This window comes from Letharia lupina, assembly GCF_014066315.1.
Source record: "Letharia lupina isolate WasteWater1 chromosome Unknown contig_4, whole genome shotgun sequence".
In the NCBI taxonomy this organism is placed as follows: Eukaryota; Fungi; Ascomycota; class Lecanoromycetes; order Lecanorales; family Parmeliaceae; genus Letharia; species Letharia lupina.
Window position 1 is genome coordinate 717,527 of NW_023502973.1, and position 27,311 is coordinate 744,837.

General features: G+C 41.6%; 8 protein-coding genes across 8 annotated transcripts; 5 read left to right on the forward strand and 3 right to left on the reverse strand.

Annotated features, from left to right (window-relative positions):
- Nucleotides 1–6,663: 6,663 nt before the first annotated feature.
- On the forward strand, nt 6,664–7,750 carry HO133_007789 (uncharacterized protein; the record flags this gene model as incomplete). The annotated part of the gene is made up of 5 exons (XM_037298659.1): nt 6,664–6,737; nt 6,788–6,901; nt 6,952–7,199; nt 7,278–7,407; nt 7,477–7,750. 5 exons carry the CDS (start codon nt 6,664–6,666, stop codon nt 7,748–7,750), a joined length of 840 nt encoding a protein of 279 aa, XP_037155995.1.
- Nucleotides 7,751–8,784: 1,034 nt separating this feature from the next.
- HO133_007790 (uncharacterized protein) lies at nt 8,785–9,357 on the reverse strand (the record flags this gene model as incomplete). Its single annotated transcript, XM_037298660.1, has 1 exon — nt 8,785–9,357. One exon carries the CDS (start codon nt 9,355–9,357, stop codon nt 8,785–8,787), a length of 573 nt encoding a protein of 190 aa, XP_037155996.1.
- A 618-nt stretch (nt 9,358–9,975) lies between these two features.
- On the forward strand, nt 9,976–10,469 carry HO133_007791 (uncharacterized protein; the record flags this gene model as incomplete). Its single annotated transcript, XM_037298661.1, has 2 exons — nt 9,976–10,028; nt 10,142–10,469. The coding sequence occupies 2 exons, from the start codon at nt 9,976–9,978 to the stop codon at nt 10,467–10,469; spliced, it is 381 nt and encodes a 126-aa protein (XP_037155997.1).
- Nucleotides 10,470–11,358: 889 nt separating this feature from the next.
- HO133_007792 (uncharacterized protein) lies at nt 11,359–13,561 on the forward strand (the record flags this gene model as incomplete). Its single annotated transcript, XM_037298662.1, has 3 exons — nt 11,359–11,440; nt 11,809–12,389; nt 12,890–13,561. The coding sequence occupies 3 exons, from the start codon at nt 11,359–11,361 to the stop codon at nt 13,559–13,561; spliced, it is 1,335 nt and encodes a 444-aa protein (XP_037155998.1).
- A 7,747-nt stretch (nt 13,562–21,308) lies between these two features.
- Nucleotides 21,309–22,233, reverse strand: HO133_007793 (uncharacterized protein; the record flags this gene model as incomplete). The annotated part of the gene is made up of 4 exons (XM_037298663.1): nt 21,309–21,436; nt 21,493–21,911; nt 21,970–22,154; nt 22,210–22,233. The coding sequence occupies 4 exons, from the start codon at nt 22,231–22,233 to the stop codon at nt 21,309–21,311; spliced, it is 756 nt and encodes a 251-aa protein (XP_037155999.1).
- Nucleotides 22,234–22,485: 252 nt separating this feature from the next.
- On the forward strand, nt 22,486–23,574 carry HO133_007794 (uncharacterized protein; the record flags this gene model as incomplete). The annotated part of the gene is made up of 1 exon (XM_037298664.1): nt 22,486–23,574. The coding sequence occupies one exon, from the start codon at nt 22,486–22,488 to the stop codon at nt 23,572–23,574; it is 1,089 nt and encodes a 362-aa protein (XP_037156000.1).
- A 314-nt stretch (nt 23,575–23,888) lies between these two features.
- HO133_007795 (uncharacterized protein) lies at nt 23,889–24,869 on the reverse strand (the record flags this gene model as incomplete). The annotated part of the gene is made up of 3 exons (XM_037298665.1): nt 23,889–24,380; nt 24,437–24,759; nt 24,842–24,869. 3 exons carry the CDS (start codon nt 24,867–24,869, stop codon nt 23,889–23,891), a joined length of 843 nt encoding a protein of 280 aa, XP_037156001.1.
- A 178-nt stretch (nt 24,870–25,047) lies between these two features.
- HO133_007796 (uncharacterized protein) lies at nt 25,048–26,943 on the forward strand (the record flags this gene model as incomplete). The annotated part of the gene is made up of 3 exons (XM_037298666.1): nt 25,048–25,400; nt 25,450–25,853; nt 25,904–26,943. 3 exons carry the CDS (start codon nt 25,048–25,050, stop codon nt 26,941–26,943), a joined length of 1,797 nt encoding a protein of 598 aa, XP_037156002.1.
- Between the last annotated feature and the right edge of the window lie 368 nt (nt 26,944–27,311).

A 27,311-nucleotide genomic window follows, 5' to 3' on the forward strand; every position in this document is an offset into this window, starting at 1 on the left:
AATCTTAAGAGAGTAATAGCTATAGAGAATTATATATAGAAATTCTTAAACGATTTCTTCTTATCTATTACTTTTATATTAAATTTAAAATTAAATATCTTAATATTTAATTTAATAATTTTATTATATATTTCGAATATATTATTTAATTTATTAATTATTTTTTAAATAATTTAATATAGATTTAAGATATTTTTATTTATTCTTATTTTAATAATATTATATATAATAAACTTATAATAATTTTATATATAATTAATTTTTTTAAATTTAATAGAGAAGATTATAGCGCTTTATTTAAATTTCGCTTTAAGATATTAATATTAGCTATTTTACTTATTTTAATTATTAATATTATAAAAATTTAGAATATTAAAATATTATTTATTTAATTCTATATTATTTATATAATTTATAATAAAAATATAATATAAATTTTAATAAATATTATTAATAAGAATATTTAACTAATAAAATATAATCTTTATATATTTTTTATTAAAGTTTTTTAAATTAATTAATATATAAAATTATTACTTTTTTAATTATTACTCTTTACACTTTAAGTCTTATTTAAATTTCTTATTTTCTTTAATAAATTTTATAATATTAATATAATATCTATTATATAAACCTCGAAGTCTATTATTAATTTCTCGCTTATAAAATAATTAATTATTATTATTATTTAGCTAAATAATAATTATTAATATCTTTATTTTAATATAAATAATATTCTAATTAAATTCTTTATTTTATTATTAAAATATCTTAATATTATAATTAATAGTTTAAAAGCTCTTTATTAAAGTCTTTAAATTATTATATTAAATATTAAAAGTATTAATAGCGCTTTTTATAAAATTCTATAAATTAATAATAAATATAAAGATTATAATTAACTCTTCTTCGATAATATCTATAAATTATACTTTAATATAATCTAAATTAAATTTAATAATATATCTTCTAAAGATAGAACGCTTTTTTTTATATCGTATACGAATAATATAGTAATATTTAAGATCTTTTTATTAAAGTTTTTAAGTTCTTCTAGACGATAATATATTTATAATTTACTTATAATAATTTAACTTTATATATTATCTAGATTTAGAGTTAAGAAGTTTATAATTAATATTAAATTAATAAAAATATAAAGAAGATTTAATCTAAGATCTATTTCTTTTAATATATTAAAGATTTTTTTTTTTTAAATTCTTATTTAATCTAATTAAATTAATCTTTATATAAATAAAAGATTTTTTTTTAAATAATCTTTCGAATAGTAAGCTCCTTTAACTATAGTTACTAACTTTTTAATAATATATTTCTCTTTTAATTATATATTTAATATAACTAGTAAATAAATCGCTATCGCTCTAAAAGAAAGATAGATAGTATTATATTAAGAATTTAATAGTATATATAATAACTCTATATTATAGTATAAAGAGAATATTATCTATATAGAATTATTATAAATATATAAGCTTTATAATAAGATAGAAAGATCGAAAGATCTTAATACGTTAAGTTTAATTAAGTTATAATATAAGTAAGATTATAAAGTTATTAAAATTATAATATAATCTTAATTTTCTTTATATCTATTTCTACTTCTTTTATTATAATAATTAATTCTAAATATTTAACTCTAATAATATAAAAATTATATTTATTAATATTAAAATAAAGATTAGCTTATTAAAATTTCTTTAATATCTTTTTTATATATTAAATATATTTATTTTTAATATTATTATAAATAAGAATATTATCTAAATAAATAATATAGAATATATTTAGATATTTATATAAAATATTATTAATAAATATTTAAAAAGTAATAAAGATATTATATAATTTAAAAGATATTATTATATATTTAAATAAACTATATTAAATAAGAAATATAATTTTTTTTATAACTCTTTTTTACTCTAATTTTATTAAAAGTAATTATAATATTAAATTTATTATATATTCTTATTATATATAATTTAGCGAAAATCTTTTTAATTAATAAAAAAGTATTTTAATTAGAGATAATAAGTATATTAAAAATTCTATAGTTTATATATAGTCTAAATTCTCTATTAAGTTTCTTTATAATTAAAATAAATACTATATAAAAAAAAAATTTAATCTAATATAATTTTTTCTTTAATATTTTATTAATATATTTCTTTATAATTAATATCTAATCTTTAAAAAGCTTATAAATTCTTTTTAATAATAAATTTTTTTTTTTTTAAAATATATTTTATAATTAATAAAGCGATAAAAGAGAAATTTATTAATTTTAATAAGATTTTAAATATCTAACTATTTATAATATATTATAAAAATTTATTTCTATAACTATTTTATAATTAAAGATTTTTTTTTTAATTTATAAAAGAATTTTTTATAATTTTCTATTATAATAATAATAATATTAATAATAAACTTTACTTTCTTATTAATAAAGTTAAAAAATTATTTAAAATCTTAAAGCTATATAATAATAATTTAATTCTCTAATTTTTTAATTATTTTAATAAAAATATAAATAAAAATTTTTATTATATTTTTTTTTTTAAATATAATCTTTATTATATAATTTAAATTTTTTTTTAAAAATTTATTATTACTTTAAATAGTAATAAGTTTATTATATAATAAATAGTTAGATATATAATAATCTAAATTAAATATAATAATTTTAAATTTAAAAAATATATAAGAATTATACTATTTTAGCTATAGTATTTTTAAAATAATATTAAATTATTTTAATAAAATAATTAAATATTAAAATTCTTCTATATAATCTTTTAAAATAAATTTTATTAAGATTATATATATAATATTAAAAATAAATATAGATTTATTATTAATTAGTTATAATCTATAAAGTTATATTAATATTATTTTAAATAACTTATTTATTTTAATAAATAATATATTTATAAAGCTTAATATTAAAGCTTTAATATTTAAAAAATAATTAATCTTAATCTATTTTATTAATATAATAATTTTTCTATAAAAGTTTAATTAATATTTATTTTATAAAGAAATTTTAATAATAATAATATATATAAATAAAGAGATAGAAGCGAGTATTCTTTTTATTTCTAACTCTTTAATTTTTATATATAAAACTTCTAAATCTCTAATAATAACTTAATTAAAAATATTTAATTTTTTAATTTTTATAATAATTTAATAAGAATATTCTTTTTAATATTAATAACTTTTAAAATTATATTAACTTATTCTTTTATTAATAGATTTATATTTTTATATAAAATATTATTATTATTAAAATAATATCTAATCTTTAAATACTTAAAATATCTATTTTCTTTTTAAATTCTATTTACTAATAATTTAAAATACTTATATTTTTATATATAGAAATTTTTAATAATAATATTATTATTTCTTTTAATAAAGAAAGAATTACGCTAATTATTCGAGAAAATAAAATTCTTATTAATTTTATTAATTTCTTTTTTACTTTTTAAATTTAATTAGTATATATAAAAGAATAAGATAGAGCTAAACTAGAAAACCTTGAATTTGTATATGCAGCCAATTATAAATTCGAGGTTATTACGCCTTTTGACTAGACCGGCTAAGTCACCGCGGGTAAATAAATTAGCGTCCGTAATTATCAAAATCTCTAGCCCTCCCGGGCTCCCTTATCAAAAAAATAGGTGTACATTATTAACACATAGAATAACTTTTTTATTTTCTATTAAAACTTTAAGATTTTTTCTTTAAATTATAGAACGAAATGTGGGCTTTCAGAAAAAAAAAGAATTTCTAAATTTAGTCTTATAATTATTAAAGCGCAAGGAATTCAAATATCGCTCACCAAAGTTCGCTCGACAGCCGGACAGCCCTGATTAAAAAATAATAGATATACGTTATTGACACATAGAATAACTTTTTTGTTTTCTATTAAATCTTTAAGATTTTTTTTTAAATTGTAGAACGAGATATGGGCTTTCAGATAAAAAAAGAATTTCTAAATTTAGTCTTATAATTATTAAAGCGCAAGGAATTCAAATATCGCTTATCAAAGATCGCTCACCAAATTTACTCGACAGCCCTGATTAAAAAAAATGATTATGAATTTAATTCATAGGCCTTTACTCGTATATTATTAATAACTTAAAGATTTATATCTAATATTTATAGAAAAATAATTAATTCTTAAAAAGTATTAAAAGATTATTTTAAAATCTAATATTTTAAATATATAAAGATTAATTATTTTAGATTAAATATTTTATAAATATTAATAAATTCTAAGAAAGTAATAGTTATAGAGAATTATATATAAAAATTCTTAAATAATTTCTTCTTATTTATTACTCTTATATTAAATTTAAAATTAAATATCTTAATATTTAATTTAATAATTTTATTATATATTTTAAATATATTATTTAATTTATTAATTATTTTTTAGATAATTTAATATAAATTTAAGATATCTTTATTTACTTTTATTTTAATAATATTATATATAATAATTTTATAATAATTTTATATATAATAGATTTATAATAATTTTATATATAATTAATTTTTTTAAATTTAATAAAAAAGATTATAATACTTTATCTAAACTTCGCTTTAAAATATTAATATTAATTATTTTATTTATCTTAATTATTAATATTATAAAAATTTAAGATATTAAGATATTATTTATTTAATTCTATATTTTTTATATAATTTATAATAAAGATATAGCGTAAATTTTAATAAAGGCTATTAATAAGAATACTCGACTAATAAAATATAATCTCTATATCTTTTTTATTAAAGTTTTTTAAATTAATTAATATAAGAGATTATTACTTCTTTAGCTATTATTTTTTATATCTTAAATCTTACTTAAATTTCTTTTTTTTTAATAAGTTCTATAATATTAATACGATATCTATTATATAAATCTCGAAGTCTATTATTAATTTCTCGCTTATAAGATAATTAGTTATTATTATTATTTAGCTAAATAATAATTATTAATATCTTTATCTTAGTTTAAATAATATTATAATTAAATTCTTTATTTTATTATTAAAGTATTTTAATATTATAATTAGTAATTCGAAAGCTTTCTATTAATATCTTTAATCTATTATATTAAATATTAGAAATTTCGATAGCGCTTTTTATAAAATCTTATAAGTTAATAATAAAAATAAAGATTATAATTAACTCTTTTTTAATAATATTTATAAATTATACTTCGATATAATTTAAATTAAATTTAATAATATATCTTTTAATAATAAAACGCTTTCTCTTATATCGTGCGAACGATCTAGCTTTATTAATATTTAAGATCTTCTTATCGAAGTTCTTAAGTTCTTTTAAATAATAACGTATTTATAACTTACTTATAATAATTTAATTTTAAATATTATCTAAATTTGAGATTAAGAAATTTATAATTAATATTAAATTAATAAGAGTATAAAAAAGATTTAATCTAAAGTCTATTTCTTTTAATATATTAAAGATATCTATTTTTTTTAAATTCTTATTTAATCTAATTAAATTAGTCTTTATATAAATAAAAGATTTTCTTTTAAATAATTTTTTAAATAATAAGCTTCTTTAATTATAACTACTAACTTCTTAATAATATACTTTTATTATTATTATATATTTAATATAATTAATAAATAAATCGCTATTACTTTAGAAGAAAGATAGATAATATTATATTAGAGATTTAATAGTATATATAATAACTCTATATTATAGTATAAAGAGAATACTATCTATATAGAATTATTATAAATATAAGTTTTATAATAAGATAGAAAGATCGAAAGGCCTTAATACGCTAAGCTTAATTAGGCTATAATATAAATTTATAATTTAATTATTATATTCGACTCGTTATATAATCTTTTAATAATATTAAATATAATACGCTATCATCTAAAATTTAATTATTAAAGAGTAATTAGCTAAAGATAGATACTATAATCGTTAATAAAGAACGCGTATTTAAATAAGCTTATACGATAATAACGAGCTATTCAATTATAATAAAAAGTTTATATACTTATTTAGCGACCTCGAAAGATTTATTAGCTTCTTAATTAATATTAAAAGACTATATAGTAATAATTAGAAAAATAAAGAAAGTCGCGATTTTTCGATAATGGGGTGATTATTGCGGTGGGTCTATACAAATTAACGATTTATATAGCGATTCGGGGGTTTCCTACTTAGACTCTAAGAAAGGGGTATACCGTAATGAGCCTGCGATATGATTGGCCCCCGAAGCGAGGCACGAGTGTAGGGCTGGCCATAGGTACCCCGGCTAGCCGTGAGTCTGAATTACTGAGACTAGAGGTCAAATATCAGTCATTACGCATCCCTACTTGGCTCCCACAAAAAGCCGCTAGTAAGGTGACATGTGATACTATATTAGACCCAGTCGGTCACAATTTCATGACATCATACTGTAGGTCCCTATATACGACGCTGGAGACGCTAACCTGCACTAGATCAGCATAATAACCCATCTTGTCAGACAGCGTTGCAATTGTCTACCTACTGGTATGGACGCATCTTAAGATATTCTCCAAAAATTTTGCTGTTCTTGTTGCGACCTTCTTCCACGGCTTACGGCTTACAATGTCTTCGACCCCAAGGACATCTTACGACGTCGATGGATACTGTCTTGGACGGAGCTTTTCATCGTCTTCAAGGTACAGTGGGATGTTCTCGAATGTGGCCTTCGGGACTAACATCAATCGAGATTAAACCTCCAACACTATCTTTGGAAAGACGCCGTGGGATACAACATCCATCCAGATATACCGGTCCAAGATAGCAAAGACTTTAAAATAGCTGATGTTGGCACGGGCACAGGGTATGCACGCTTCACCCGTTCATGATATATTTCTGACCTGACCACGCTAGAATCTGGCTTATAGATCTCAACCGCCAGTTGCCCTTATCCTGCCTTGATGGTTTCGACGTCTCTTCCGACCAGTACCCCCCCAAAGAATGGCTACCAGCGAATATATCGCTCAAGACTCTGGATATACACAAGCCAATTCCTGAAGAGCTTAAAGGCAAATACGATGTCGTCCATGTTCGCTTGTTCATCACTGTCGTGAAAAGCGACGATCCGTTGCCTATCTTGAAAAATCTCATGGACATGTTGAGTTGGTAGCCTTTGAATTTTGCACGTAGACTCTCTCGCACCTGATAAAGCTGACTTCTTCAATTTTTCTCACGTATAGAACCGGGTGGCTACCTCCAATGGTCTGAACATAGTCTTGCAACTATAACGGTAGAGTCCATCAAGCCAGGCATGAAGACAGGAGAGATACAGTTTTTGGTCGAACACGCCAGGAACGCCGTGCCATACGGGTAAGGCCGGCCAGGATAGTTGATGCAGTGTATTTCATGAATCTCCAGTCGCTGATGCCCATTCTACAGTTGGCCTCCCAGGCTTCCAGACAGTTTCGCGAAGCAAGGGTTCCAAGATGTTTCCTACAGTCGCTACCCGATAAGTCCCGAAGTTCGAGTGTTCTTCACTCAGATGCAATTCATGATTGGGGAGGAATACAGCATTGTCGCAATGGATAATAGCGATCCTCAAAAGGGTGGGCCAGCCCATCGAAGACGGATCCAGGAGGCGGCCAAGGAAGCGAAGGAAGGCGCAGCCATGCATTTCATCCCCGAGGTCACCATAGGAAAGAAGCCAACATAGCTCAAAAGAGCATTATTGGCTTGAAAGTCCTATCGGTCGCGCACACTCACCTGACGCGGCTGGATGACTCGTACGGTGGGAGGCTTTTCGAATTCAGGACTTCGGGCGTTGATCACCTTCATAAGCGTAAGAGCTCGTCGAATGTATCAATGACCGGGCAAATTACCGAATCATACCCCTACACCAAATTTCACTCAAATATGAGGTATGATTCGATAATTTACCATTGCTTGGGGTATAATCTAATAAGTTACTATAAAGGCTTACTTAAGTAGCCTATTTATAGATATAGCTAGATATCTATATCTATATAGATCATTAAAGATATTATTAAAAGTATACGTGAGAGATATAGGGCTGAAAATCAGTAGGCTACGAATTAGTCTACTATACGTCTCTAACATTCGACTCTCTCTAGATTTATATTTTTCTTAAAATTTAATAAGTAAGTAAGTAAGTAAGTAGATAAGTAAGTAGGGTATCGATAACGATAGTCTGATGGGCTATAGTAGTGGTCGGGTTTGACCCTCGCGGAGTCGAAATTGCACCCACTTAGCTTTCGTCTGATGTTTTTAGACTGATAGAATTCTTATCAAACGCGATCGGAGAAACTCCCTTGCTTCTATGATTAGATAGGCCAGATCGCGGATTGTCTCCTTCGTAGTTTGAATCATTTTGACAACTTACTAAATCATACCCCAAGCAATAGTAAATTACCGAACCATACCCCATATCTGGGTCTGGGTGAAATTTGGTGTAGGGGTATGATTCGGTAATTAGGGGTATGATTCAGTAAGGATCCATACTTTCGGGGTATGAATTAGTAATTCGCCCATGGCATCTTTCCAGGGTATTTCCTGCTGTCTGGTCTCCTGCTCGATCCCCAGCATGAAGAGCTGCTTGGGGCTCGTAAGGGCAGGAGCCGCAGAAGCCTGCGGGCAGAGGAGGAGGCAAGGCTCGGACGGAACATTGGGAATTCCAAACGTGTTCGTATGAGGGATCAGCACACCTACTGCCCGCACGAGGGCCATCACTTACGCGTCCTTCTCCGCGAGATACCCTTTCGTGTACTGGAACGTGATCTCCATGAGCACTCGAGGCTGCTCCCCGCCTGTTGGACCGGGGAGCAGGAAGAGTTTGACGTATCTGGACCTCAGAGCTAACAGGGCACCGGGCCTGTTTCCGGTATTGCCCGCGAGCTGCAGGATGAGGCCAAGAGCGATGCGGTGTCGTTCGTGATCGAATGCGATCCCATAGGAGAGCCACGGCGTCTTGAGCAATTCCAACTCGTCCTCAGCCCGCATTATAGGTTTCTGCTTTTTCTCCTGCCTCAGTTCGAACTCGATGCCCAGTCGCTGTCTGACGTATGCAGAAGTAAGCCAGGATGAATGTTGATTCCGTATGAACACCAGCCCCGTTTCCTTTTTTTTGATGAGGCCAAAGACGTTCCAGTACGTCTGCAGGCTAGACGCTTCACGGATTGACTTACGTCGAGCCGTAAGGAGCCAATGGAAGAAGTTGTGCAGGCTTCTGAGAGGTATCTCCCTGAGGAACTGGAGGCGGTCTTTGCCTACGAAGTCGCAGTAGCCGTCCACTGCATTCAGCATGGCTGCAAAGTTAATAGGGACTCGTTTCCTCACTGTTCCCTCATTTCATTTATCCCCCTGTGCACGCTCTCGTTCTTGTATGTTTTCTGCGTGAGCGCTATTTCATCGAAGCCAGCCTCCATCCTTCTGTACTTTTCTGCCGAGCATTCGTGTCCTTGTAAGCGACTCGTGGATTCAAGGAGCATCTCGTCAAGATCATATCAACAACCGTGCAGCAAGAGTGTTCATGTCCAACTGGCAGCGCCGGCTCTGGACTCTTCAAGAGTCGATATTCGCGAAAAGTCGGGATTGCCAATTGCGCGATGGGCCGCAGCATCGTGATGATCTGCTAGTGGACGTGAAGATCGACGTCCATTTCAATGGCAGGTTCTATCACAGAATCGCATTGATGGGACTCGTCGGTGCGATTTCTCTGCCGGAGTTATGTTTTCGGGTGCCGCCAGCTTCCAGATTCGATATGGCTGCAATCAATCTGAGTCAGCGAACTTCCAACCGGCTCTCAATTGAAACCGTCTGTTTCGCCGCGATTCTAGCCTTAGATACTGTTCCATTACAAGTCATTTCTTCTGAGACTGTGGGTGGGCACAAGCGTCCTACCTGAATCGGAAAAACACCGCGATGGCAGACTATGGGAACGATGCAGTCCCCTATGCAGGCTTGAATCCGACCGGGTGCTTGGTCGTCTCTTATCCTGAAATCTGGCTTGGGACTGTGGGTCGTTCTTTGAATCTTCAATGTGCTGTGTTCTTCCCCATCATCACACGAACGGACTTATCATTAGTAGGTTCCGAGAGTCTGAAACTGGAAAGGGGGTCGCTGCGTGGGATCGATCTAAAGAGTTCGCACTCATTTCGTACACTCCAGTCAAGAAGCTTCTACATACACCAGGCAGTCAATCAATCGCGATTATTGGAACGCGTGAGGATCATGCAGAACTTGATAGCTTGCAGATCAAGTATATTTGCCGGGTGACGTTGATACCGACCGATGAAGAGACTATGAACGCCTATGAGCACAGCAGAGGCGAAGAGGTATCCGCTGTGGAAGCCAAAGACGGTCTGATGACCGAGGAACGGCTGCTCGACGAAGAACACCAGTGGTGCGTGCTCTGAAAGGGTATGTGTAAGAATCAGAATCTTGCCAGGGACTCGTCGTACACAGTGTTTACACCAGAGGATCCTAGGATGCAGGTCACGAGGGTGAAGCATGGCCACATTTATCTTTGGCGTCCAGATCGGCCTGGCACGTTGTAATCCTTCGTTTGAGAATCCATACTCGATTCGACTACCATTGTTCCGGGCATCTTAGCCTTCGAAACGTCCGTTCACTTTCACGCAAGGTATCCGCAACGAAACGTTGGACGTGTCTACTGCTTTCCATTCATCCTTCTATTCACACAACCGTCCTGTAGCCAGGTACCTCGTTTACCAGGGGCTCTTATAGCTCACGAACTCCTCCATAGCTTATTATGATCTCTAAGGCTCGCCGTTGCACTGTCAATAGCAACGCGCTAGAAGGTAGCATGGACTCTTACAGTTGTATGAATGATAATATGGCGTGGAGAAGATTTGTGCTGGATGCCTCGGACTCACCGAGTGGTCTCGACATGCCTTGCGTACACACCTGCTCCAAATTTCTGCATCCTCCTCCAATACGGCCTCGTCGCTACGGATCAGGAGAGCGTCCGACTAGCTTGACGAAGACTTCCGGCTTATCTTCCAGCCGAGACTGCTTCACGCAGAAGCTCGTTTGCTCACGGCGCTCCCACGGCTGTTACACTACGAGCGCAGAAGGCAGTCTGAACAATACATGCAATGGACAGGCTTGTAATTGAGGGTTTCTATTGATGTTTTATGATCTAATCGTAAAAGGCATGCATCTCTAGAGAAGACAAAACATAAGCTATGCTGATTAACTTTCCTCCCATTTTCCAACCGTGACCGAGAAACTTGCCGCTTTCCTATAACGCCACTCATTCGGTCGCGGAGATCGCGAGACGATATGCCAGCTACGCCACCGGCGCTCACTTCTGCAAATGCGGGGCACTTGTTGCCGGTGATCTTGTTACTATACCTTCGAAAAGGTGAGTAACTACAGTTTCAGACGTAGAAGTTTCTACGATGGTGGTTGTCCAGATGGACGTATAAATAGAAGTGACAATTGCCTAAGGAAGTAAGTCAATCAGCAGAGACCTCAAGCTCGTGGAGTGGCAGTTTCCACTTACGGTATCGCAGCCAGTACAATTCTGGGGGGCAGGTATGAAGCTAGCGTTCCGGCCGAGCGAGTTGGTGGGCTGACTGAATAGTGGTGTAGTGGCGTTCGAAGAAATCGTCGGGAAACCCGATGGGGTGGAAGAACTAAGCTTGGTCGAAGTAGGCAAACCGGTGGTCTTATTGTCTGACGCAATGGGTATGGATAATGAGTGAGACGAAGAGATATTGATAGATATAGACGGAAATCCCGATGGTATATGGAGTGCAGATGTGACGTTGGCACTGATGGTGGGGAATCCAGATGGGCTTGATGTGATATTTGCACTGGCGCTCGAGATCCCAGATGGGGTGGAACCTTGGAACCCGGATCGATCCGAAACGCTGGGGAGAGGGAAGGAGGGGACGGTAGGTGTGGAACTGTTAGATGAGATTGTAGGTAGCCCCGAGGGAATAGATGCGGCTAATCCGGAAGATGTACCCATAGCTGTGCTGTTCGAAGAAATCTTAGGGAGTCCAGACGAGGGTGATCCGCTAGACGAGGTACTGTTGGACGAGATTGTGCGCAGTCCAGATGAAGCCGAGATGGTGGGGACTCCCGTCAACGAACTGTTAGAAGACATCGTGGGCAATCCGGAAGCTGCAGTGGTAGATACAGCGGGTATTACAGATGGGGCTGAACTGCTGGCAAGTCCGGTCGACGAAATGTTCAAAGAGAGGGTATGGGACCCGGAGGGGGCAATAGAACTCTGGAGTCCAGATCGATTCGCACTCGGCTGGGTGAAAGGAGGCACCGTAGGAGAAGAGCTATTGACAGAAGTCGTAGGGATTCCAGACGGAGCGGAAGAGGCACCACTATGACTATAGTCAGCACAGACACGTATAATGGAGCAGCACTGACTCACATTACCGACGAACTAAAGGAGGGAAGCGAAGTGACGTTGACGCTCGGGAGTAGAGTATGGGTAACAGAGCTGTTTATGGAGGCCAAAATGCTCCCAGAAGGGCTGACAGTAGGACTAACGCTTGTTGTGGCATTTGTCGTTACATTTGGTAATCCGCTGATCAGGACGGCACTTATAGTATAGTAGTCAGTATAAGGATGTTGGCTATTTTGCTTGTTTTTGAAGTAGCAATTCTGGTCGTTCAGGGTATTTGGGAAGTAAGATGCGGCGAAGCAATTGTTTTCGGAGAAGCCGAGATTGACTTGGGCGCATTCGTTGATACAAGCGTACAAGTCAGGTTCGTCTAGACCTTCATTGGACGGGCCGGGGAAGTCGATGTAGCAAGTAATCAGGAATGTCTGGCCATGGGTAGTGTAGTCTGTACCGTTCTCGACAGGACATACACCTCCAAGAGGAGGTAGCGTGGTAGGGCTTGAGCCTGATGAGGTCGAAGTAGGTGTGGTGATGTTCGAAGATCCAGTGGCAATGCCCGATGAAAAGACTGAGAACCCTGTAGAAGCACCCGAAGAAACTCCAGGCGTAGGCACAGTGGAGTTGGCAGGTCCGATAGGAATCACTGATGGGGAGCCAAAAACGATTGGTGCCGATCTTGGAGGTCCACTCATAGGAATGACTGGGGGAGCGGTAGCGGTGAATGATGTCAAGCTTGTTGATCCACCAGGAGCATTTGAAGCAGAGCTTGAAACGACTGCTGTAGCACTTGAAGGAGAAGAAATACCAGGGGAAACGCTAGAGGCAGGAGCTGTGGAGTTGATCGAAACCACAGGAGCACCCGAGGAACCGACAGTTCCCGAGGTGGTAGCAGAACCGGGGGACGCACTAGAGATTGGGAGGGGCGACCTAAGGATCGCGCTGATTGAAGGGAAGGGAATTGTGGCCGTGTTGCTAGGGGACAATGGAACCACCGTGCTTGACGGGGCGATGCCACTTGAGGCTGGCACAGTAGTGGCATTTACTGGCGAAGGGAGCATAATTAATGTCGTCGTAAGGATATCGAAAGCTGTGCCAGAAATGGTGCCTTCTAAATAGTCGATCGCGGTTATTGTCCTAATCTTATGTACGAGTATCAGTGTATGACAGGCAGAAAACACTCAATGGGTCTCATACAGATGTCACAGTGGCCGTTTGGTCGAAAACACTTGGGGTGATCGTAAGGCATGAGCAAGCATCAGAGAGGGTTGAGAGTAGTGACTGTTGTTGTGGGCTTAGTGTACACGCTGCGATGAATACGGAGGCGGGAGTAACGAATTGTCGCTTGTCCACTGCGCCAGCTGTGGTTGTGACTGTCGCTGTCGGAACTGTTATAGCGTCGACGTCTATCCCAGTGGTAACGGTCGTAGTCGTTGTTACTGTGCTGCGTTTCTAGTCAACACTTTGGCACAGAGATCAGGTAGGGGCATGCAAACGTTCTGCCAGTTGTTGTTGCCGTACTAGTCGAGATCCCAATGCTTAGGTAAGTACTACAAAAGGGGACAGAGTCCTCAGTATACTGCTGAAACGAGAGTAGAGCATCACCTTCCTCACAGACAAGTCTCTTTCGGAGCTCATTCCTAAAGACCTCGTCCACAGGAAGTCGATAACTCAGGGCCGCGCCGCAAAGGAAATACACCAAAAGGACAATAAAGCCCAAAGACGAAGGCGAACGCATCTTTTGAAGCTTCGTACCGCTATGCTTAAAGAATGAATAGCAGGCAAAGGGAGCCAAAAGCGAGTGAGGTGAGTAGAAAAGACGGTGCAGTACAGAGCAGAAGTCATACTTTATAGGAAAAAAAGGAGAAGGCAGGGAGAATAGCCTCGATTCCTTACAGGATAAGACGAGAAAGAAATTTCGTCATCAGGTAGTGGGTCACCAAGCGAGTGGAATGGTACATGCTTAAGGGGCTTTGCCCGAAGAATGTACATGTATGGTAAAGCCACATAAGAGTAAGGGCATCGAACTGTGCCACAAGTGTATCGAGGACTTTTCCCAAGACAGGTCTTGCTCTTCTAATTGGTTACAAGAGGGACGGAACTCGAAAGCATCAGAAATTTGCAGGGACAACGCATTAATTATCTCCATTTTGAGTCCACGGTAGCGCTTCCTTTGATCATTGGAGATGGCATACTATGCCCTGATGTGGCTGTTAACAAGAGGAGCGAAGAAAGTTGTACGTAGCATCTGACAGATGACGCTAGTGGTTTTCAGCCCTACCGTCCAACCTCCTTCAACTTGACCTTTGAAACCTCCTGGCTACGACATCACTACATTCCATCATTCCATGGGAGCTTGTTCCTCTTGTCTTGGCTTCGGCCGGCGGGATCGAGGAGTCGAGGTACCTCTTTCTACTCCTTGATACCACTAGTACTGACTCGTCTCCCTTGCGCGCTTAGAATCCCGAAACATCACGTCTACTGTACGACGATCCTTACCGCTCACAATACGGAGCAACTGGCCAGAGCCAGCATCGAGTGCACTATCACCAACCAGATCCAGAATCACTTCGACGAGAGACGGAAGCGCTGGAAGGGATCTGTCATGATATGTCTGAGTAAGCTATGCTCCATCAGATTCCCCTTCCTCCCGGTCAACGATAGCTGATGTCCAATGTAGTGACGTGGTAGATGTTTTCACGCTCACGCCCCAGTCAGGCCAACCCAACAGCAACCTTAACTCCCAACCAACTACATCCACTGACGAGGGTACGCCAACCGCCAAAATGCACGAGGAGCATACTAGAGAGAAGCATGAGCCAGCACCCCAAAGGATGATGTACAGGAGTGTGCGGGCTGCTCCATCAGCAGGCCACATCTGGAGGGATTTGAACGAAGACCCTAAAAGTTGGGAAGTGGCCAAGGCAGTCATGGAGGGCTCGGGAGAAAGAGGATGAAATCAGTGGCTGAATGCATCAACACTTGACTGCTTGTTACCTCTGTCTCTCGAACCCAAGGCGCAGGAATGCCATTACAATCTGCAGCTGAACGTACTATCCATCTCAGCTTTCGATCGTTGCAACCGGGCGATCATACCTCTCAGTCAAAACCTCAAGCTCTACATCACCAACATGGGTATGCTGTCCACAGCGTTCCGGGCAGCGGGAGTTCAACTGGTTGGCCAAGTCCTCCACCATAGCCACAAAATATTCTGGACCCAACACGTACCGATCCGTCCGACGATCTACAAACCCTCTGCTCTCAAACGCGGATAAACCCATGCAGAAAGTCATAGACCCCTGCCTCGGAAAACGCGAGAAGATGGTCTACACTCGCCGGCAGTTTCCACGGACGCAGAGTTGCGCACTCAGCTAGCAACCACGAGATACTCGCCGAGTGAATCAAGTTGTCGAGCACGCATTTAATTGTCTGGGTGTGCTGCATCTTTTTGCCGTCATTGGCCTGCAGCCATGCGAATGCAGTTTCCGGCTTCTTGAAGCGGAAGCTGTTTAATGAGTAATAGACCTGGACTGCTCCTCGACACACCAATTGGCAGAAACTCAGGAGCCCTTCCTTCAGTCTTGGACGCTGGTCGATGCAGAGATGTTCATCTTTCTCGTGAAGGGCGTGCTTCCAGGCCATCATACGCACCTTGGGGGGCAGATGCAAAAAGCCTTTGCTTGGCTGCGCCGTCATTCTAGTTTTCTTGCTTAAAGCTTTTTTCTAGAGACCAAAGAATGAGACAAGAGACGTCATGACATCTTCTGAATCATTAATACTGAATTGACTACCACAACCTGGCTTGTTCATGCACAGACACATGTGCCAGGATTATGCATAATTCTAGAAACCCGTAACAAGAATCTGGTTTGCTCAAAGAGTGACTAGATGGGGAAATGATATTCGATCATTTAGTACTGAAGCTCTTCAGCACTCGTACTTCTGGATTGAGAAACTTGCTACTGTAGTGACTGTATTGTATCCCATCTTTAACTTCTGCCGATAACAAATCTCATGCACAGCATCTAGGGAAATTCTCTTCTGAATTGGCCCACTATGCCAGAGACACCCCGACAAAAAGCCGTGATCTCAATCTCCCATGACAATTTTCTCCAATTCTCCAGATGCAACAGCAACAGCAATCCTCTAACTCCTCCAGCCTTCCACATCCCCGCATCCCCAACGTCGTCTCCCCCATCGCCCAGTCAAGCCTCATCCTCCCCTCCAAGCGCCCCCAACTCAACCTCACCACAACCGTAATTTTCGTCCTCTTTCATTCCGGATGACCCCGCCGGACAAAGCGTCCTCAATTGCGCCAGCATTGGCTTCACCGCAGGCATAACCTCACCTTCGTTCCATCTTTCAAAGTCATTAGCAAGGCCGTCAAGCCACGACCAGTCGGTACAATATTTTCTTGCTTTTGCCGTCTCAAAGCCATGTAGAGTTCCAAGAGAACCGTGTCTCATCAGATACACTGTATGAGCGCTCATGCCCCACTCCAGTATCTCCAGATCCGCACATGCAGCAAGTGCGCCGAGGGCACGACTCGAAGACCTGTCGGTCAGAAGCTAGCAACCGATACGGCGAAGTTGACGTCGACAATCTACACCTGTGTGGACGAGCCATACTGAACAGGATTTGGCGTAGGGGAAGCGAAGATTACTCCGTCTGCAACAGATGAGATCTGCTTCTTTGTTGACTAGGCGGCGGACTTTGAGAAGTCCTGTGTTTTGTTCTGAGTTGAATTTTGTTCACCGCCGATGACAACTTGCTCACCTTCGCTAAAAGCTTATTCGTAGATACTCACACGATCTCCGCTGGCAGCTGTAGAAAGAGTTCGAAGAGGCTTAGCTCGCTAGGCTTGGCTGTCACTTTCTTTCCCATTCTCGCCATTTGTTGAAATCAGAAACTCGAGATCAGAGACCAACAGATGGTTAACATACGTGCTAAGTGACGGTGATGTTGTTCTTTTTATCATGCTTCTATCCAGTGTTTGCTCTAAGGTCAAATGTTGCGCAACAGTAGAGTACTGACTCCGATCTGTGACGGTGTGGGAGCCTTGATAGATGTATGGATATTATATGGAGGATTGATGAGATGTGTCAATCTATCGAAAGCCTGTATCAACCTATTCCATCTCAACTTAATGAGAACCGGTGCCAAGACCACTTATGCCACTGTTATTTTCTTCCATCAAATTCTGCCCATCAAGTCTCCGGCACTGCAAGAGCTGTCTTGAACAATCAGCACAGTATAGTGCATGCTTGTTGTCAGCGTGACGTGAGACTTTTCGGACCTTCCTTTCTAGGCCCTTTAAAGTCTAGCTTCGCCAGCCCAATTCTCACAGGTGCTGACCACCATCTCTTGCAAAATGCGCTACCAGCAATCTTGGCAGGATCGTCCTCGGGGCAGGATACCGTCAGGCGATAACAGCATGTTGAACATCGGTAGAGTCGGTTTTGACCGCTGGCGCTTAGTGTGCAATAAATCCTGTGGGAGGCGGCGATTTCCCGTGCTACCAGCAAGGACACTGGTTCAGTTGAAACTTTTTCATGCACCTGTATGCGGGAAATATCACACCCATGCAGGTTGCTTCCAACGGAGAGAATTTTGACCGGCTTGTCGAATGATTGATGTGCAGCTAATGCAAGGCGAGAAATCCTGCGTCATCATTGGTCCCACCTTCCCGAAGGTTGCATCCATCGCAATGACCTATCAGCTGGCTGAAGCTAGCAAGTACATCGTAAAGCTTGCATGCTCTAAATCCTGAGACCCCAATGCCGGCCTGTCATTTGCTGTACTTCGCGCAGCCATTGTCACTCACATGAGGTGGGAGAGCCCAGCAATTAGGTACGAACTCGTAGTGGGGCGGACCGTTAATGTAGTAAATTTCGACGTCGTGCGATTGCTGTAAATGTTTCAATATCCCAAAAGGTCGACTGTCATTGATCTCCGAGTCCTCACAAGCAACGCAAGACGTGTGAACATCTTCTTGAATCTTGCAGTGTCATTGGCTAGGCTTTTCGCTGTTCCAGATGGGCAGAAGCGCGAATGTTCGTGGTTGACATGGGTACGACGAGAATCCTAAATGCTTCCTGGAGCTGCCCTCAAGCTCGCCAAAGCACACCTGGAGAGGCCACACCACTTCTCTCGGCAATTGGCGTTGGTGCATAATGCGAACTTCACGTCCTCATTACTGATCGACACTCAGGCAAACGGAGCCTTCGGGATGCCTCGAAGCCTCGATCCTGGAGGGCTTCGGAGCGCCCAGAACAATTGGCTGGCATCAGAGCATTGAGCCGTGTTACTGCTTTTTCTCCGCGCGTTGTTGATAGTTGCTCCCTTTGCCGAAGGTTTGCGTTTGGAAATGGCTGGCCATCTCGAATCTGACTGGATAAGCAGGTCCGCGAACACATGAGTGATATCGGAGTGGCGTGGTGAAGCCGATCAAGATCAACAAGCTATGGGTGGACTGGTCATTAGCTCACCCAATGCACTGCCTTCTGTCCAATCGATTCTTAGTGCAGGACCACCGGAAGAGAAAGGATTGATGTAATGTCTGCACAAAGAAGACAAGATCAACATAATGAGTGGGGTTTCCCAAATGCAAAAGCCTCTAAAGATATGCTTCGACGAGTCAGATGCAAGGCCGGACACACGATCAATTTTCTATGCGAAAGATCTCGGAGAAAGCCACCTGGGCTGTGCAAAACCGAAAGGCTGACAGGGAACGGAATGATTAGCCTGGAGACAATACTAAACACCGAAGCATGCAACCCAAAAACCTCGTCGTTGATTGGCAGAAAAAGCCTCAAAGGTTGGATATCGGACAAAGGTGATCCTTCTGAAAGTGGAGACTCGGGTGAAAGCGTTCCCGGCAATTCAGAAGAGTAGTAGACTCGGTCACTTGATCATCTCCAAACCGTAGACACGGCTGATCATGCACAAGGCACGTATAGGGTCCTCCAGTGAGAGCACAGGGGCACGAAAACTCCACACAGGCCCCACACTTACTGGCAGCCATTTCACCTCATGTGACGCATTAGCAACAAGGAGCGTGCATGCAGCACAGTAATGTGACGACAGAGTGATGAAGTTGCATCTCCAACGTGCCGGGTGAGCGGCAAGAGGCCAAAGAGCTGATAAGTTTACGCCATCTCAGTGGACCTGGAGATGCATTCTGGAGTCTTGCCCCGCTTAAAGCTCGAAGAGCACGTTTCCTTTACCAAGCGGTTGGCTGTGAATGGCCGGTATCATTCTCCATGAGCTGAGCAACGAGCCTCAGAAAGCCCCTCAGCACGCGTGTAAACAACGTGCATGGACGTGAGATTGTTGATCGGCAAACTCCGACCGTAACGGGCCAGAAGTGGCCAGAACGACTGGTACATGACTCATACGAGTGGTTGGGGTTGAACTGTGGTGACGCGCTGATCCATCCGTGTTGTTTTCGTCTTCGAGGAGAATCCTGAACGTCCAGCCAGATCACTTGTAGTATTCCTGAAACATAAATACCGCGAGAATCTCCTCAGACGTCCTTTTCTGTAGCTACCGCTCAGCTTCCAAATTCTTCAGCTATTTACCACCATCCCATCCATCTACCCCTTCCAAACGTCAAACTTCACACGTCTCATGAGCTTGACATCTATTCTTGGTCAGCTAGCAACTTCGAATTGAAGCCAACGATCCGTCTGACAATATCTTGGGTAGCACCTCGAAACAGAAAACCTTCGACGCCGCGCAACATCAGCCACTCAGAAGCTTAGATTCAGGAAGACAATAAAACAGGTGAATTCAAAGCTCCGTCTCCTCTTTTGGCAGCAGTTCTAACATAGGAAAAGAAGCGCCAGGATGTGCTTTTACGACCAGCATCGATTCGCCTGCGGCGATTACAAATGGGGCCATTTCAGGCAACACTGCAACCGAGAATACCGCACAGGTGAAACATGCGGCTCCAAGCTTGTCATGACCACTTCGCAGCTCCAACAGAAGTGTAGGATCTGCGACAAGCTCGAAACAAAAGAACGGCGCCGCAAGCAGGAGATTGAACGCATTAACCGCTGGAAGAAGGAGGGGCGCAGGTTTTCGGCATCCATTGAGAGGTCTGAGGGGATAGTCGAGCAGCTAGAATGCGAATTGAGGAGCTTGTTGAGCGAGAGAGCAATGAGACAAAGGACCACTCGCTGATAGTCCCCATGAAGGGGCTCTTCTGATACCAGCTTGAGACGCCAATGGTCGAGCAATCGCTAAGATGTATTCGTGCTTTTGGTAAAAGAGACGCAACAAACAAACACATACATAGTCTTGAATGAAACGGATACTATTTCTGGAGATCTTGGAGCCTCTCTATTTGTCGGAATTGTTGATCTCACCATGGCTGAGACGGGGTGTAGCCGCCCGAGTTTGCCTTTCCCGTTGCCTTTCCCGTTGCCTCTTGTTGGATGCTCGACTGAGGCGTACCCTTGCCTAATCTTTCGACCTTGTAAGGCTTCTTTTTAGTAGTCTGCAAGATGCGAACGATGAACAGAGCTTTAGCAAGCTATATGCTAATGCAACAGATGGAAGCAATGTGTTGGCATTGATGAGTTGTTGTAGAGAAAGAGGGGAAAGCGCGCGGAGGTCCATCAGCCCTATCAAGACTAGCGTTCATTTTGCAACTAGCCCCTTTTCCTAGACGCTCTCTCGTGTTCCTACCCATATTCACACAGCTTGCATCGCAGGACAATTTGAAGGTCCTGTTTAGTATTGAGATCGGAAACCTCAAAGGCATGGAATTCTAATGCTGATAGTCGTTCCAGAGTGTACTGAATGGCCCTTTTCCCTCTCGCCTTCTACGTCTCAGCGGCAACAATCACTTATGTCCAGCATACTACCCAGTGTCTTCTTCTTCCGCCTTTGCCAGACCATGCTCTTGCAATAGCGTCGTTATCTCATCTGCACCCCAGAGATGGTGGTACACCTTCCCATCCTTCGTCTTCCCAACAGTTGCAAATTCAACTGGCAGTGACGTTAGCCCACGCCTATGGCTTGTAACAGCGGTCCTGACTACTCACTCTTCTCACTAGTCAACTTGGTCGAGTCCATCGTCTTGCTCAGAACCTTGACAGCCAAACCGCACGCCTCCTTCAGATCACACTCCTCCTTGTAGTCCTGCTTCAACAAACTCTGGGCACTGGCATTGTTTGCTCCAACACTTGTTGCTTTCCATCCTCCGTAGTTACCGCTAGGATTACTTTGGTACAGCTGGAATTGACGTTGAGGGTCGTAGCCAGCATAGATGAATGAAACACCGAAGGGCCGAAGACCACCATGTTGCGTATATCCTTGCTTGAGATCGCATAGACGCCGTACCAGCTGTTCACAGGGTATGTCTTCGTTGTAGGTGAGGAGATATCTCTGGGCGGCTTGGCGGGCGTAGTTGATGAGAATGTTGGCGTCGGCGGTCATGCCTGCTACAGCACATATCATGTTGCTGCAACACGGCTTTTAGTCTTTGTACCTGTTCAGCCGCAGATATTATGATTCTGTACTCATTTAAGATATAGAGCTTCTCTGCGGAAGTATCTTGCTCCAGCAGCTTGCTTGTAACTTTCCTTTCTGCAGCCAGTACGATTCCATCTGTCGACAGTATACCAATAGCTGTACCAGCATGCGAGATAGCTTCAAGTGCGTATTCGACCTGATATAATCGTCCCTCGGGCGAGAAGATGGTCGTCTAGAAGCTTGAAGATTAGCTTTGAATCTTGCACCACGGCGCGACGTGAACGTACCCTTGAATCGTATCTTCTTGACATCTTGACAGCTTAGCGAAAGATTACTGAAGTTCTACTGCAAACGCTGATGCAAGTCTAGGTTGTATCGTTGTTGCTCGACTGTTTCTAAAAGTACATTATAACTACCAGGCTCTCAAGCTTCACGCGTTACGCCAAGACCCAGCTTCTAGCGGTACTCGGGTATTTTAGTATGCCAACAGTGAAATATTGATATGTGCACTCAAATTCTGGAGCAACCTACAATTCTACAAAAAGGCCTATATCTGCTTTACGATGGACGAATTTGCCCAGACCCGTGGAGCAGATGATCTTTTTGATGATGACTTCACACCAGTTGACGCACCAATCTCTCAGACCGTTGGATTCGCTCCTCCACAGCGACACCCACAGCCTCAACGCGGCGGCCGCAATGAACGAGCAATTCGTGGATATGAGAATCAAGTCCCACGTCAACCACGTCAGCCACGTGCACAACCGCAATCCTCACCTTCAGAACTAGTGGCTTTGGAGCCTTCCAATGACAACATAGAAGCCTCTTCAACCAACCAAAATACTCCTCCCCAAAATGAGACAGACCCTGATTCCACCCCACAACCACAGCAGCCGAGACCCCCCAGCGCCGTCCGCGGCGACCGCACTCTCACCGGTGGTACGCTTAAGCCTAAGCTCACCGAAGATGAACTCTCAGCCCGTATGGCCGCCGCCAAACTCAACAACGCCAAGCGTGCAGAAGCACATCGCCTAGCCGAAGCCGACGAAGCGAACTTCCAGCAACGAGAGGCACAAGCATCTCAGAAACGGAAGGAGGAAGGGGTTGCACGCCGGGTGATGAACCAGGAGAGAGAAAAGAACAGGATGAGGAAGCTAGGAGCTCAGGGAGGGAGGGAATGGGATGAAGGGAAGGCCGAGCAGGAGCCGGAGAGGGGGAGTCAGTATCGGAGGGGTGCTCATGGTGGCGTCGCGTACGACACCACGTCTCCGAAAGGTGGACATCAGGACCGGAAATCTGGCGAGTTCCACGAGAGAAGAGAAGGGTTCGTGCCAAGGGGAGGAGGCAGAGGACGAGGAGATCGAGGGCGAGGTGGTAGGGGACGTGGGGGCTTTGCTCTCAACAGAGTTGCTCAGCAGGCAGCGCCAGACCCTGTGAATGATTTTCCAGCTCTACCCACAGCATCCAAAACCCAAGAACCCACTCGGGAACTGCCGCCAGCTCGACCGGCAGCACGTAAAAACGAAAAACCCATTCAGCAGCTGTCTTCGGGCAAGGTCACACAGAATTTGCAGCCCGCAGCTGGAGGCGAGAGCTGGGCAGATCAGGTCGATCTGGTCCAGGACGCGAAGGCACCGGAAGGAGAATGGTAATGCAGCAGTTTGCATTGAATCAAATTCATGGTCAATAGACCTGGCATTTGCATTAGTGAGCGGGCCGTCTCAAGATTCTTGGTGTCTGGGCGTTATGGGTTGCTTGGTGGACAGCTTGGTGCAACTAATAGATACCCAAAGCACCCATTGAGAAGGGGCTAAGCTGATTGCACACATACGTGCACTTCTTGTGATGCTTCAAATGCTCTCCTATTCGAGACTGCGAGATCCACATGCAAGAGGGTATCCTCCCTCCGAACGCCTCGCTCAAGAGATAAGCAAGATACAAAAGTGCTTTACACCAACGCTTTCCTTCACCAGCGGCCTCTCCCTCTAAACCCTCCCCCCCTGAAGCCCCCACCGCCTCTGAACCCTCCTCGGCCACCACCAAAGCCACCCCTATCACCACCCCACCCCTCGTCCCTGGGTGGTCCCCTATCCGCCTCCTCCCTCTGCGGCGGCGCCCTCCCCTTCAATTCTTTCTGCAGCCCCTCCCATGTCTTCCTCATCTGCGCATAGCCTAAATGCATCTTCCCATAGAAATGATCCGCCAATCTCCTATCATTATCTAGTCGACTCAGATACGCGCCACACACATCACAGACCTGCAGTTTCTGGTGACCTGAAGGCCCGGAGGTGTCGGAGAGCGATTTCAGTTCTCGTTCTTTTTCTTCTTTGGCGGCTTTGGCGGTGCGGATTTTATGGTGTTCGAGAACGGCGAGAGCGATGGAGGAGGATTCGCCAAGGATTGCGATTTCGAGAAGGCCAGTGTTGATGGAGTGAGTTAGGTCGGATATTTGTTTAAGCTGGGAGGAAGTATCAGCATCAAACCTTAGCAAATGTCACCTTGGGGAGGACATACGAGATCGTTGGTCTGCCTAATCTCATCCGGCGTCTTCTCCAACCGCCTTTGCGCGGCATCGATCCTTCTATTGCACTCATCGATGTACTTCTGCATATCTCGCATATAGTCGTACTCGAAGCCGTACTTGCTCTTGTCGGGCGAGGTTTCATATTCGGACTTGAGAGGTTCACTATGGACCTTGGGGCAGGGACCGAGATCTTGCTTTGTGTTCGTGAAGAGGTCATGCGGACATGTGCCAACGATATAAGAACGGCAGACCTTTGGATCGGTGATAGAGAGCTGTGCGTGTCGTGAGGAGGCGCCGGCGCCCATGAGCTGCTCTGTGAAGTAATGGATCAGTAGATGTTGCAGAGAGCGGTCTTTGAAGTGCGTTTCTGGGTGAAGAGTGCCCATGCAACTTACCAAGCAGCTTCCGCTGTTCTGCGGCCATAATTGAATGTGTCAAATTTCAATCTGATGTTCAATCTTTTTTTAGTAGAGATGAGACTGGTTGAAATGAGGCAAAGAAACCTTGTAAACGTCAGCCCTATCAAAGTGCTAGCTCTGCTACGCGGAGGTAGCTTTCCTCTTCTCCCTTACCACGACAATGCAGCAATTGAGATGACGGCATGAAACGCTTCTCTTGTATCCTACTGTCTCTACTGCTTGGCCTGCTTGTTTCCGCTGATCCAGACTACAAGGAATTGCTTAATCTCCAGCCGCTAAATCCAGCATCACTGCTTGCTTCGTTCAACTTCTGGAGCAACGCTTCTTTGCAGTCGTACGAGCAGCAGCATTTCAAGTACATACCTCGATCGCTTGGGCAAATACTACAGCATGCAAAGACGAGAGAGCTTCATTTGAGATTCACCACTGGGAGATGGGACGATGAGAGTTGGGGCGCAAGGCCATGGGGAGGAACGAAAGAGGGAGGGACAGGGGTAGAGCTCTGGGCTTGGGTAGAAGCAGACTCGGATGCTGGGTACGGAGAACAAGTTGAGGTAGATGAAAATTAACTGACTCAGAGGCAGTTCATTTGCTAGATGGGTCACCCTCAATAACGCTCTTTCGGGCCTGTTCTGCGCTTCGCTCAATTTCATCGATTCCACGCGGACTACAAGACCTCGCATGACATTCGATCCGGCCAGCAGTGTTACTGATGCTTCATCGGAAAGCCTCTTTCTTTTGCATGGCACTTTGCCTAGAGAAGTCGTCTGTACAGAGAACTTGACCCCTTTCCTGAAGCTGCTCCCATGCAAGGGCAAAGCTGGGATAGCAAGCCTACTGGATGGGCACAAGCTCTTTGACGCTTCATGGCAGAGTATGGCTATCGATGTACGCTTGGTATGTCCAGAGGACCGATCTGAATGCAGCATTGAAATGGAGCAGACCGTGGACATGGTGCTGGACGTTGACCGGTCAAAGCGGCCTCGAGGTATGATGGGTAGTTTCATCTTACGACTAATTCACTGTTGACGGTCGAAGATAATCCAATCCCACGTCCAATACCTAGCGAGAACCTTCAATGCGACCAGTCCAAGCCATACGCTGGCAACGAAGCTTGCTACCCTTCAGATGCCAACCTCGGGCAGTCGTGGACTGTAGCCGAGATATTCGGCCGCCCAATTCAAGGCTCCTGTCTCGCCGGAGACCCTCATAGCCAGCTTCGCGACTCAGTCTGCATCAACATACCGCACGAGCGTGAAGTCAATGCTTACGGAGACGTGGTTGAAACCAAAAACGCAGCAGGAACAAGCAGATGCTTCGCCATACCGGCATCCAAACCATTCGAAATTGTGCTCTCACACATAGGGCCGCAAACCTTCAACGATGTCTCCCAACCATCTCTTCACGCCTCGCGGTCCTTCACAGGCCACGGCCAAGAGCGCGGCGGTGTCCAGACTCTTCTCACCAACCCTTCCACAACCTCATCCATCGAATTCGTCTACTTCGAAACCCTCCCTTGGTTCATGAAACCCTACCTCCATACGCTTAGCGCCCGCCTCGCCACCTCCTCAACCACAAGCCCGGACATAATACAAGAGACGTTCTACCGCCCAGCCCTGGACCGCCGGCGCGGCACCCAGCTCGAACTTCTTGTCTCTGTCCCTGCGGATTCAACCGTCATCCTCACCTATGACTTTGACAAAGCCATTCTTCGCTATACCGAGTACCCTCCTGACGCCAATCGTGGGTTCGATGTCGCGCCTGCTGTCATTCGACTGTTGCCACCCTTCGGAAACGAGTCGTCGAACTCTCAAGCACCCGTGTATATCCGAACAAGCAGTCTCCTTCTTCCGCTACCGACCCCGGATTTCAGTATGCCTTATAACGTAATCATCTTGACAAGTACGGTAATGGCTCTGGCATTTGGCATGATCTTCAACCTGCTGGTGAGAAGGTTCGTGGGGGCTGACGAAGTCGAGGGTTGGAATCTGGCAGCATTGAAGGCGAAAGCTAGGGGAAGGGTGACGGTCTTGCTGGACAAATTACTAGGGAAGGGGAAGGAGAAGAAGATACAATAGTGAGTAGCTAGGACATACAAATCGCGGTCGTTCAAAAACTATTTGGTACGACTCCAGATGGTGATCTCCTTATAAAAGTGAGCACTTGTCTCTGAAGCAATTATTGAAAAGAAAATCCGTTTTGAATCTCAACTAAGTGCCGAACGAAGAACCGCAGTTTATGGAACTATTTACATTGAGAGCAGCTACTCCCTTCGCACTGTAGAGTACCGAAACAGCCTCGATCTCGACTTCTGCTAGACTGAATCCATTTTTTCATACCGCGCGAGATGAACCTCAATGCCGAAATTGCTCGGTCTATGCAATTTTCCCTTCCTTCGCACCGTACGGAAGGAGTTTGCATGAATAAGTCTACGCAATGACCATCC